The sequence below is a fragment of the Typopeltis vanoorti genome, chromosome 12 (genome assembly GCF_054136105.1).
Source record: "Typopeltis vanoorti isolate ZY-2024b chromosome 12, IOZ_Tvanoo_1.0, whole genome shotgun sequence".
Classification (NCBI taxonomy): domain Eukaryota; kingdom Metazoa; phylum Arthropoda; class Arachnida; order Uropygi; family Thelyphonidae; genus Typopeltis; species Typopeltis vanoorti.
The window spans coordinates 78,037,074-78,049,959 of record NC_143560.1 but is presented as its reverse complement, the minus strand read 5'-3'; the positions used below and the strand labels follow the sequence as shown (position 1 = coordinate 78,049,959).

The window sequence follows — 12,886 nt, the reverse complement described above, 5'->3', positions numbered from 1 at the left end:
TTTAGATTTTTTAATTGAAGAAATTGAAATTCTGAAGAAATATGATTTAACAGCCACTTATACACCTATTAACAAATTATCCACCCATTTTCCTTCATCTAAAGATAAACGCTCAACCTTGTCTCTACCTGGTGTGTATCAAGTTCCTTGTAATTGTAATCTTTCCTACTTTGGACAAACTGGACGTTCTATAGAAAAAAGAATTCAAGAGCATCAGTCATCAATTCGACACAACAAACCTGAGAAATCTGGATTAGCTCAGCATGGATTAGAAACACGCCACAACATCCTTTGGTCCAAGACTCTCCTCCTACACAGATGTCGCTACAAATTTGAACGTTTATTTAAAGAAAGTGTGGAGGCCTTACTTCAACGTCCTAACTTGAATCGTAATAACTGCATATCTATATCAAAAATTTGGGAAAGTTTAATCAGGATAACACATTAATTTTTTTTTTTTTTTGTAAATTTCCTATATTCGTTTAATGTTATTTAAGATTATTATATGAATTTCTGAATTAATATCTTTAATTATGACTTTAAAATGTTTACTCTTCTAATACTTAGCGATACGACATCACGCGCCTCGTTCTATGTGTGAATGATCAATTGTTTGTATTCCACTTTGTTTTTTAAAACTATTCCTATGTAGCCACTGAAGATGGTCTGTAATATTCAGACTGAAATATTTGGCAAATTAAACATTATTCTTGTGCAAACGTGTGTATATTTCTAATTTCTTTACATAAACTTATCTTTTGGCAACTTGTATATGTTGATATTACTTCTGCATTACTTCCACCTTAGTATCACCATCTCTGGGTCTAGCTCCCACTGACGAGACCTCAATAAAGGTCGAAGCCGGTCTAGGTAATGACCCTTTCCATAATGAATAGCATTATACATACCCATAAGGATATGTGCTTTGCATTATGGGATACTAAGGCAAGTAATCAGAACTTATACCACCTTTACCATGAGTTTCCCCATCCTGAAAAAAAAGCACAAACTTTGTTTGCTTACATTTGGATAAAGGATTAAACCAAATATATGTAGGCTGTTCAATAAGTTATAAGACTATATTTATACAGAAAACAGATTACCTTTAATCGTCATCATTTACATGGTCTTTTTCGAAGTAACTACTGTGAGACGCGATGCATTTACCCCAACGTTGCGTTCACTTCTTAAACACATGTGAAAGTCCGTTTTTTGAGAGTTCTTTCAAAACCGCCTCCACAACTTTTACACATACTTTGTTGCTTTCGAAATGGCAGCCTCTTAGTGGTTTCTTGAGCTGAGGAAACAGCCAGAAATCACACGGTGCAAGATCAGGACTGTATGGAGGGTGTGGTAGGATATCTTCTGCAAAACGTCCACTACACAACCAGCAATATGTGGCCTTGCATTATCGTGGTGCAATAAGAAGCCATTCTTCAGCAATGGACGCTTCCTTTTGACGTGCTGTAACATTGTCCGTAAAACATCCGCATAGTATGAGCCGTTTACAGTATTCCCAAGTTCTACAGCGTGTTGGTAAACAATGCCTTTGTAGTCACAAAACATTATAGTCATAACTTTACCAGCCGATTTTACAGTTTTTGCTTTCTTGGGGGTAGGCGAAGACGGATGCTTCCATTCACTGCTTTGTTGTTTCATTGTAAGGTCATAGTGATACAACCAAGCTTCATATGCTGTAATGATGTTTTTTAAGAAGTTGTCGCCTTCTTGTTCCAGTCTTTCTTTCCATTCTGTGCACACATCCACTCAATGCTGCATTTGCTCCATTGTCAAGAGTTTGGGAATCCATCGGGTGCAGACACGTTTCAGTCCCAAATGTTCAGCCATGATTGAGTGAACACTTCCCACAGAAATATTCAGGACAACATGCAACTGGCGTACTGTAATTCTGCGATCCTCCTTGATGATAATTGCTGCTGTGTTGATCATTGTCTCTGTGATGGACATTGAAGGTCTTCCCTCACGTTCAAGATCTTCCACATTTTGCCTTCCTTCCTTAAAAGTTTTATGCCAGCGAAAAACACTTGCCCTCGACATTGCTTCATCGTGGAAAGCTTCGCATATCATGTTAAAAGTGTCCGATGCCAATTTTTGCAGACGCACACAAAATTTAATCGCATAACGCTGTTCCAAGGACGCTTCCATTTCGACGACTGGTCGCGGGTCGTAGGCATGCCGAAACAAGCTTGCGTTTAGTCACGTGACATTCTGGCACATCAGCCCGTATACGCCATCTATCAACCTCTTTTGTTAATACAGACAGCAACATTTCTTTATTCCACAGAAATTAATATTGTGTTGATTGGTTTCGCGACAGTAAAATTAGTCTTATTACTTATTGAACAGCCCTCGTACAATTGATATTATATATGTGTAGATGATTTTTTCCAGTATGGAAATTCTTCTTCTGAGTTACAGCAGTTTCTATCTAAAATAAATGTATTTCATCTCAGAATTCAGTTCACCTCACAAAGAAGAGGATAATCAAATAGCTTTTTTGGATCTATTTATTCTTCATCAGCTGGATTGCAACCTATAATTTTCAGGTTTTTATTTGAAAAAAGACTCATACATGTCCTTATATCATGCAAATTACACCATCATCCTATTAATAAAAAAATTGGAACTATCAAGACCCTAGGATCCCATAGGATCTCTGCTTCTTCTGCTCAAGAGGGAATAACTCGTGTCCCTCTCCCTTATGTGAAATGTATTTTTGATTGTATAATGAAACATTTATAACCACTGAGCATTTTTGCTGTCTTTCATCCTGTCAGAAAAATCTCCATTTTTCTTGCATCTCCTAAGGACAAGCATCCTCCCAGAGGCATAGCTAGGGAGGAGCGGAGGGAGCAGTCCACCCCAGACGGCACTTTGAACCTTTTTTGAACTTTTGCAGTTAATTCTAAAATACAGTCTCGAGAACTCATTTCCAAATATTGTAATACTACTGCGAATTTTCCTCACAATTGCTGTGAGTGTTGCTAGTTGTGAGAGGAATTTTTCTAAATAAAATTGATTAAGAATTACCTAAAATACTATGAAATAGACTTCGAAAATATCATCGATTTTGCTAACAGAAAAGCAAGAAAAATAACATTTTAGATTGTTGAAATTAAGGTTTTACTTTAAAAAAAAACATAGTGTTTTAATTTATTTCCCTTTACATGGTTTGACTTTTTGTAGTATTTTTGGTGTGTATTGAGAGGGGTGGCAAAAGCTCTAGCTACACCACTGCATCCTCCTCTTTCTGGGTGTTTATCAGATTCCTTGTTCTTGTGGCTTATTTTGAACAAACTGGAATATCTGCTTTTATTCGTCGTGAAGAACATGTCATATATCAAATATCATGAACCTTCAATGGTCTCGACTTGCTGAACATGCCATCATAACCAATCATAGAGTTCACTGGAATAACACAAGAATTCTAAATAGATCCAATGGTCTGCATGTATTTCCTGTATAGGAAATCGTAATTTTTAAATCAGCTGATCTTTCCTAAATTATATTTTTTTTTATTATTATTTAGGAAATTGACTATTTTTTGTTATCTTACACTAGATACCAAGGTGGCACTTTTTAGAATTTCTGTTATTAATTACTTCCATTTTTGTGCTGAAGATGCCTCTGAAACATACACGGAAATTTAATTAAATAACATCAAGTTTTTCCATATGCATTGTTCTATAGTTTATTATGAATATGCTTACTCACAGTATCCAATTTTGAAACATACTATAGGTTTTCAAGAGCTCAAAAGCTAGTAAACCTATAGATTAATACCATGGATGGGTTATTAGTGGTAGGAGTTAAATAAAAAAAAATGTCATTTTTAATACCAAATATTGATGTTACTTTTTCATACGCAGGACATCGTAACAGAAAGTTCAGCCTTTGATTTAGTTGCATTCATGCCTTTGCTACGTGAAAGGATTTATACTAGGAATACCTTTGCACGTCAGTTTGTGGTATCTTGGGTAAGTAAATATAAAATATATTTTTATTGGTCTTGTAGTTTTATAGACACTAGTTTTGCAAAGTTGTGGTTTATAAATTGGCATTTTAAGAAATTCAGTTCATTTATTTTTTTTATTTTATTTTTTTTATTTATTTATTTTTCTTTATCTGTCCTATTTGTTTTTTTTCTCTTCTTGCAGCCAACAAAATTCTTAATTACTACTCATTGTGAATTCACTTGACTACTAAATAACTTAAGGAATTCACAACGTATACTGGAATATAAATTAAAATAAACTTTAATATATACTTCCTATATTTTGGCAATTTCACGTTGCCATCTTCATGGGAACATAAGATTAAGACATGTGCATGCAGGCACTAAAAACAGCAAAGGAGGTTGAAGCGAGGAAACTACTGTTTTTCCTAAAGTCCTGATGGTGCCCCCTAGAGGGCTATATTAGGTATTCATGGCTGTTGGGCTGAAGTTCTCAAGATGTACGTCTCCCAAATTTGGGGCAGTCTCATGCATCCAAATTTGTTGAGGTTTGGCATTTTTTTTAGGGCTGAGGCTGTTTCTATGAATAGTGTTTCAAATTTATGCTTGCTGTGGCCTTTTTCCACCGTATTCTGTGGCGTGTATCCAGAGCATGGTCTGCAAGCTCAGAGTGGCTATACTGGTGAAAAAACAAGACTTGTGAATTCACTGAAATACTCCATTCCATTTTATCAAATTACAAACATTGATAAATGAGATTTGTATCTGCTATCAGTATTGTTTCTGGAAGTCTACTTGCAAGAGCTGTGTAGGCTATTATAATAGCTTAACACCATTTAGACTTTCTTACTCTGGTTGACACTGGATATTAAAAAGCTATATAACATCCCTTCTCCCTAGAAATTTTCAAAAATCTATGAATTTTTTTCACTCTAAAAAATTCCTGCTCTCACTTGTTTTATTGCACTCATATAGCCAAGTCCAAAAAGTTTAAGATGGCATTTAACTTTATTTCATCTTTACAGTATGACTAATATCTCATCTTCCCCTTAAAGTATTAAGCACAATGACTTTTCATGACTAAGCAACTAGGTTTCTTATCTACCCGTATTTGACAGATAATCCTGTCTACAGTCTTGCATCTAGAGATAGTTCTTGGAAGTTTTTCCACTTGGTTATGCTATAAATTAAAGATATCAAGAAATTATATACTTGGTATAATTATATCCTTTATCTAAGTGTAAGCAAACAAAGTTTATGCCTGAAGTATTTTCATTACTGGGGCAACTCATATATAGAAGCTAATGACTTCACATCACTTACCTTAATATCCCATTATGCAAAGCACATATCCTTATGGACATGTATAATGCTATGCAGTATGGGAAGGGTCATTACCCAGAACAGTTTGACCTTTATTGAGGTCTCATCAGTGGGAGGCAGACCCAGAGGTGATACTAAGGTTGAAGTAATACAGAAGTCATATTTTCATATTAAAATACTCTGGTTAGTATGTAATTTCTTGGTATCTTTAATTTATAGTATAACCAAGTGGAAGGAGTGTCCTAAGTTCGATTCCCGTCGGTGACATGAGGAGCTGAAGGATCTTCCTCAGCCATAGCCAAGTTAGCTGGTCTTGGGCATGGACAGTAAGAATTTTTCTCCAGTTTATCCTGGGATTTTTCATCCCACAAAGCAGGCAAACCAGCCTTGAGAACTCAACACTACGGACATAGGATACACTGGGGCGTAGGACTGACCACCTTATCCTGTGAACGGTTTGAGGTCCGATGATTAATTAACCCTCGACACCGCAAGGTAAAAAGAGGGGAAAAGTAAGATGAAATGAGATAACCAAGTGGAAAATCTTCCAACAGCTGTCTCTAATCCAGAGTATTTTAATAATAAGGTGCAACATCTTTTGGCTACTCGTACATGAAAATATGACTTCTGCATTACTTCAACCTTAGTATGACCTCTGGATCTGGCTCCCACTGATGAGACCTCAATAATGTAAAGATGGTGAAGGCTGTGGATCATCAAATTAAAACTCTTTATGAAGAATCAACTCATGCTAATAAAGGGAAAGCAAGAGATACAATTAAAGAAAATATAATAAAGTTTCTGATTCAAAGTTTTCTCAGTACAATTATCATCTACATGAAAAGAAAATAACTAGCTTCCAAATCAAGAATTGATAGGCATGAAATTGAAATAATGGAATGCAACTAGAAAACAGTTTACAAGAATCAGGCTAACAATTGCTCCTTCACAGATTGAAGATCTCATTGGGTTCATTCAAAATTTAGAAGTTAAAACTTACCAGTAACACTTCATTAATCATAATCTCCTTTCTGCATTGCCTCATTAAATGTACGAGTATTCCACAGGCAAATTAAACAAGAAACTATATGGAAACTTATGATAAGCCTTTGTATGTCACGTTTTTTGAAACGTTTTGAAACTCAGGGGCTACCCTGAGTGAAGGGTAGCCCCTTAACCCCTAGTAAAGATATAAAAAGTTTAACAGATATCTATCCACTTTCTTATTGGAGCTTTTGAAGATTTAACAGGGCTGGAGTAGGAGTTTTTATTCTTGCTCTCCTTCCTTGGGTCATTCTGTAATATCCAAATGGATGTAGAAGGGTGAATCTTGACAATACACTGGAAATACTGTGGATGTATAATAAGGTTTATAAATGTTTATGCTCCATCCAATGGAATAGTTAGACGAAAATTCCATGAATTGGAGCTCTATTTATAAAGTGCCAACTACATCATAGAAGTTGGAGACTGGAAATGTATTGAAAAACTCCACATTAGACAAAATAGGAGGACATCCCAGGAGTGGAAAAGCGGGATATGCACAGTTAAAAACATGTCTCGAATGCTCCACTAGTGGACATATGGAGGATTCACAATCCTAATCTCCAGTCATACATGTACATGAATCAAGGTTTTGGTACTCGTATTGATCAAATTTATATCTCTTCTTCCCTTATAAATAGGATAATTCGAATAAAACATTGTGACATCAACATGTCAGATCATAATCCAGTTGTACTTATGTTCCACTGCATGGAAAAAGTAGAGATCTGTTCTGGACCATGGAGACTTCCATCAAATTTTCCATTAATCTTTTCAACCAAATTCCAGATCCTCTGTTCAAATTGGAATAATGTTACCTGGAATTGGGATATATGGTTAAAATTCAAACAAGAGTAAAGTAGAATATGGGGAATGGAACAGACTTTCCTCAAAAGGAAAAAGTTGAAAGACCTGTATAAAGAGAGAAGCTGGTTTGTAACAAACCAACGTAATGGTATAGAATGTTGCAACATCATTAGAAACATTAACATAGAGATAGAAGTGGAAAGGCAGAAACAAGTAGAAGAAAGAAATTTTAAGATAAGAATACAGCAGCACTTAGCAGATAGCCCTTCAGCTGCATTCTTCAATAGACAATTCATAAAATTTTGCAAAGAAAGGATTATCACTAAAATCTGCATTGATGGAGAAGACATGTCCACTACTCAAGACATCCTTGACTCCTTTCAAAAACACTATAAAAATCTGTTTGAAGACAATAGTACTGTTGGAAATTATAGCTCTTGGAACATTAATGGCTTTCCTGTTCATATCCAAGATGTGCTTAACAGATCCATTACAGCATCTGAAGTTACCACAGCCTATAAAGAATGCCAGACAAGAAAATCCCCAGGACCTGAAGGTCTAGGGATAGAACTTTATCGCAAGGCCTGGGATTTTATTCTTCTCATGCTAATTACACTATTTAATTCCTTTCTCTCATCAGGACACATACCAAGTGAAATTGTAGCAAGCCATACTGTCCTCATTCCAAAACCTAATAGAGATCACACCTTAATCAGCAGCTGGAGACTTATTTCTCTATCTAATACTGACTACAAGACATTTTTCTGCATTTTCAATAAAATGCTCAAAGTGGGAATGAGATACATAATTAAAAGCACACAGGTGTATAGAGTCCAGGACGAGTAGCAGAATTTAATCTATTTCTGCTATGTGATCTAATCTGCTTGGTTAACACGAAAAAGTAGTAGATAGCAGTGCTATCAGTAGACCTTACTCAAACATTTGATAATGTCTGGCATCCCTTTCTGTTCTGCATCCTCCAGCAAATTTGTGTAGGTAAAACGTTGCTATCCATTACCAAAGGAGCCTATGCCAATTCAGCTACCCACCTCCTAGTTAATGGGTTCCTGTCAGACCTGGTAAAAATTCGAAAAGGAGTCAAGCAAGGTTGCCTTCTTAGTTCACTGCTCTTTGCATTGGTTCTTGAACCTTTCTTACAGGAAGTTGACAATTCACATGTTGTGCGAGGAATAATAGTTCCTTCAACTATAAAGAAAAATAAGTTATTAGCATATTATTATTACGGGAAGCTCCAAGGAGTCCTTAGACTCATCGAGGGAGGCCCAACATCATGCCAAGAACAACTATTCAATATTTACACAGTATCTATCATACTTCACTTTGAACTCATTTACAGTCATGGCACCCACAACAGACTCTGGCAGCTTATTCCACTCATTTACCACTCTCCAAGTAAAAAAAACTAACTCCCTTGCTAACCACAGTCTTACCAAGCTATAAAGAAAAATAGTCTTACCAAGCTATAAACAACAGACTCTGGCAGCTTATTCCACTCATTTACCACTCTCCAAGCAAAAAAACTAACTCCCTTGCTAACCACAGTCTTACCAAGCTATAAAGAAAAATAGTCTTACCAAGCTATAAACAACAGACTCTGGCAGCTTATTCCACTCATTTACCACTCTCCAAGCAAAAAAACTAACTCCCTTGCTAACCACAGTCTTACCAAGCTATAAAGAAAAATAGTCTTACCAAGCTATAAACAACAGACTCTGGCAGCTTATTCCACTCATTTACCACTCTCCAAGCAAAAAAACTAACTCCCTTGCTAACCACAAGCTTCCATGGATGGCCCCTAGTCCTCCCACTGCCAGTTCTATTCTCAAAAATATCTTCTGAATTAATCTTATAGAAACCCTTCAGTAATTTGAATGTCTCAATCGTATCATCCCTTTTCTGCCTATCAACCAATTTCTGCAGTCCACAAATCTTCAACATATTCTCATAAGGTTCATTCCATAGTCCTGCTATTATCTTGGTCACTCGTCGCTGGATCCTCTCCACCTCCTCCCCATCGAGAAGAAACCCTGGCACCCATATCTGGGCACAGTAGTCTAGATGGGGTCTTATCAAGGTTCGATACAGAGGAACAATAACCTGTTTGTCTCTGCTCGTTAAAGTGTTTTTCAGCAACCAAGTGATTTGATAAGCTGATTTTGCCACTTTTGCGATGTGTCCCCTAAACTTCAACTCCCTATCCACCAACACTCCCAAATCCCTGACCTCGTCAGTCTCCTGGAGTACAGTTCCACCAATGTGATATACTGCTGCTAATCTTTTCACTCCAAAATGCAAAGCCTTACATTTTTCCACATTAAATTGACATTCATTCTCCTTAGCGCAGTCCTCCAAACTATCCAAATCATCCTGCAAAATTTTGACATCCTGAGCATTCACTATTGCTCTACCTAACTTTGCATCATCCGCAAACAGATGCACAGTTCCTCTCAGATCCTTTCCTATATCGTTAATGAACAAATTAAACAGTAGCAGTCCAAGAACAGAACCCTGCAGCACACTGCTAGTCATAGGCCATCTTTTGGACTCTAATCCTGAATTAACCACTCTCTGATATCTCTCCATCAACCACCCTCCTATCCATCTCACCAACCCTATATCCATTCTCATATGCTGCAGTTTACTGATTAGAATTCCATGTGGTATCCTATCAAAGGCTTTAGCAAGGTCCAGTAGAATCACTGTAAACCCATTACCCTTATCCAGTTCAGCCGTCACTGTGTTATAGAACGTGAGCAAGTTAATGAGGCATGATCTACCCTTCACAAAACCATGCTGTTTCTCATACAGTATCCCATTTTCATCTATCCAATCTTGTATTTTCCTCTTGACTATTTTCTCCAAGACCTTGACAACAATTCCTGATATGCTGATCGGCTGGTAATTTTCAACAGCAGTCTTGGAACCTCCTTTATGCAGTGGAACTATTTTCCCCTCTTTCCACCCCCTTGGGACTAACCCAGACCTGAGACTCAAATTAAACAAAATGGTCAAAGGCACTGACAATTCTTTAGCCGCTTCTCGTATGACACGAGCTGGTATACCATCCAATCCTGCAGATGAATTGACATTGAGGTTTTGTAATAGACTATTCACCTCCACTTCATTCACCACATTTCCTGTATGAGCTGTTGGTTCTTCCATTTCGGCAATGTCACCACCTGGATGATATACTCTTGCAAAGTGCTCACTCAGTAATTCTACTATATCAGCTGATTCGGTTACCTCCCTACCATCGGTATTCTTTAAAATCAATCTGCTGTATACATTTTTTCTTTTACTTGCAACATATCAAAAAAACTTTGGGATTCTCTTTAGCCTGCATGACTAATGTTCTTTCACATGATCCGCTTTTGCTTTTTCTTACCACTCTTGTTACCCTTCTGGCCTGGGCTTTATACCGTTCATGTGCCTGCAGGTCACCTTTCTCCTTAAATTCTCTCCACAGTTGTTTCTTTTTTTCTAGCTCAAGCTTAATGATGTTATTCATCCATTTAATCCCTATTTGATTTATTATTCGGACTCTAGGTATACAGTCAGCCATTGCCTCCTGCAAACACTTCTTAACCGCCTCCCATGCACTATCAACATCCAGCCCTTGCAGTTTTACATGCCATGGCACTGAACCAATCAAACTCCTAAGCTTGTCATACTTACCAGCCTTGTAATTCCACATGTACCCTATCTTAATTGTAAATTCTACACCTTTAGCCACCTCCCAAGTCAACACACTATGATCACTCTCACCAATTGGTGGCAATGTGGTCATATTCATTACAGCTAAATCCTCAGATGCAATTACTAGATCAAGCACTCTCTGACCCCTAGTATTTTCCATTACATGCTGTCGCAGATAGTTATCCCTTAATAACCACATAAAATCCAATTCCTTCCTCCCTCCAATCAATGCTACCATAGTTGAAATCTCCCATAATAATTACCCTCCTTCCACTCATTTCTTCTATTTGTTTATGCACACTATCTCCACCATCTTTTCCATCACCTGGTCTATAGCAGCACCCAATTGTATATTTTGTTCTGCTAGCCTCAATCTCACACCTTCAGGTCCTCAAATGTGCTCTTTGCTCTATCCTGCGATTCAACTTCTACTCTCCTTAGCTGCAGCTCATCAGCTGTCATCAATAATACTCCTCCCCCATTTTATTCTCCCTGTCATTCCTGAACACACTATACCCCTCACATTCAATCCCACTAGCTATATCATCTTCAGTCAGCCATGTTTCACTAATGCCAATAACCTGTGGTCTGGAAGTGCCAACCAAGGCCAAAAATTCTTCCTTCTAGCGTTAGTATACATGAGTTGCAGACCCCAGTTAGTCCCATCCCTACCTTGATGCCTTATACTAACTACCCCATTCTGATTTGTTGTCCTTCTTATTCGCTCGGGCATATTATTCTCATTTATACACTAAACTGCCTCTTTAAGGTTTGCATATCTACCCCCCCCTTAATAAATCTAGTTTCCCTGATTCTGCACATCCACTTCAATCAACAACACTTTTTCAAGTCTCCTTACACTGAATCCATTCAAATGCAAACCATCCATCTTATATAGATCCTTTCGCCCATCGAACTCACTCCACACGTCCACAAATTCCACACCACTCATCCTGCATAACCCACGCATAAAGTCATTTGCAATTTTGGCACTTCTTCTAAACTCTTATCTGTCATACCATGGCAAAAGACTAATCATCCTAACTCTCTCACTTCTCTCTTTTGCTACCTCAAACAATTCCTTCAGGTCCTCTATCATTTCCATTTTATCTCCTTTCAAATCATTCGTACCTGCCACCACTATCATTTCTTTCACCCTTTGCTTTTGCTCCATAATAGACTCACTTATGTACTTAATGGTTGCACCAGGTTGGTACGATTTTGTCAAATTCTCTACTATCACACCTCGTACTAACAAATCTCTGTACAGCACTTGCTCCTTTCATTTTGTTTACATTCACTCATACGCTTATTTTTCCTATCATACTTTTTTTTATTGGCTGGTACACTTGGTAGACATTTGTGCATACGCTCCAGCTGCCGCTTTGCCCTATGTATCGCTCCGCTCAACTGCGCGATCTCACTCATTGCATCTATCTCATCTTTTTTATTATCTGTTAAACCATTAATTTGCTCTGTATTAATACCTTCATTCTCACTTTCTATGCCGCCCTCACAGCTCTCTGGTACAACCTTGCAATTTCTTATCGTATCGCTATTTTCTACTTTCTGAAATTTGACAAAAATATCACACTCACGACCTGAAACATACTTTAATTCCTAATTTTCCTTACATTTTCTGCACATATTCACTCCACTATCATCAACTAACCATACTCTAACCGCTCTCCGCAAAGCATACATTTCGCAGATAGTACATTGAATAATCTCCTTTATGTTACAGTTATATTGAACAAAGATGGCGATACATTATTACTAGCCGCCATTTTCCTTCTTACCGGAGCCATGTGCATGCTTCTATTGTATCTTATCAAATTAATAATTGAAATAACACCAAAAACACACAAACAGACACACTAAGATAAGAATAGCAAACAAAACTACGTAATATTCAAGCAAAATTGTCAATGATAACTTAAAATAACACATCTTATCAGGAGCTCTCAACAAACACTACACACCACCCATGCTGATGATGTAATGGGAACTTTGAAAGAT

General features: G+C 37.2%; 1 protein-coding gene across 3 annotated transcripts in view; it reads left to right on the top strand.

Moving 5' to 3' along the window:
• LOC150100911 (protein VAC14 homolog) overlaps nucleotides 1-12,886 on the top strand; it is a 315,351-nt gene that overhangs the window by 109,667 nt on the left and 192,798 nt on the right. For all 3 annotated transcript variants that reach the window (XR_016549127.1, XM_090401162.1, XM_090401163.1), the window contains exon 5: nucleotides 3,891-3,998. Coding sequence is in view for 2 of the 3 variants with exons in the window: in XM_090401162.1 (XP_090257288.1) it covers nucleotides 3,891-3,998 (108 nt within the window). In the remaining variant the exon portion in view is untranslated. The remainder of the gene's footprint in view (nucleotides 1-3,890; nucleotides 3,999-12,886) is intronic.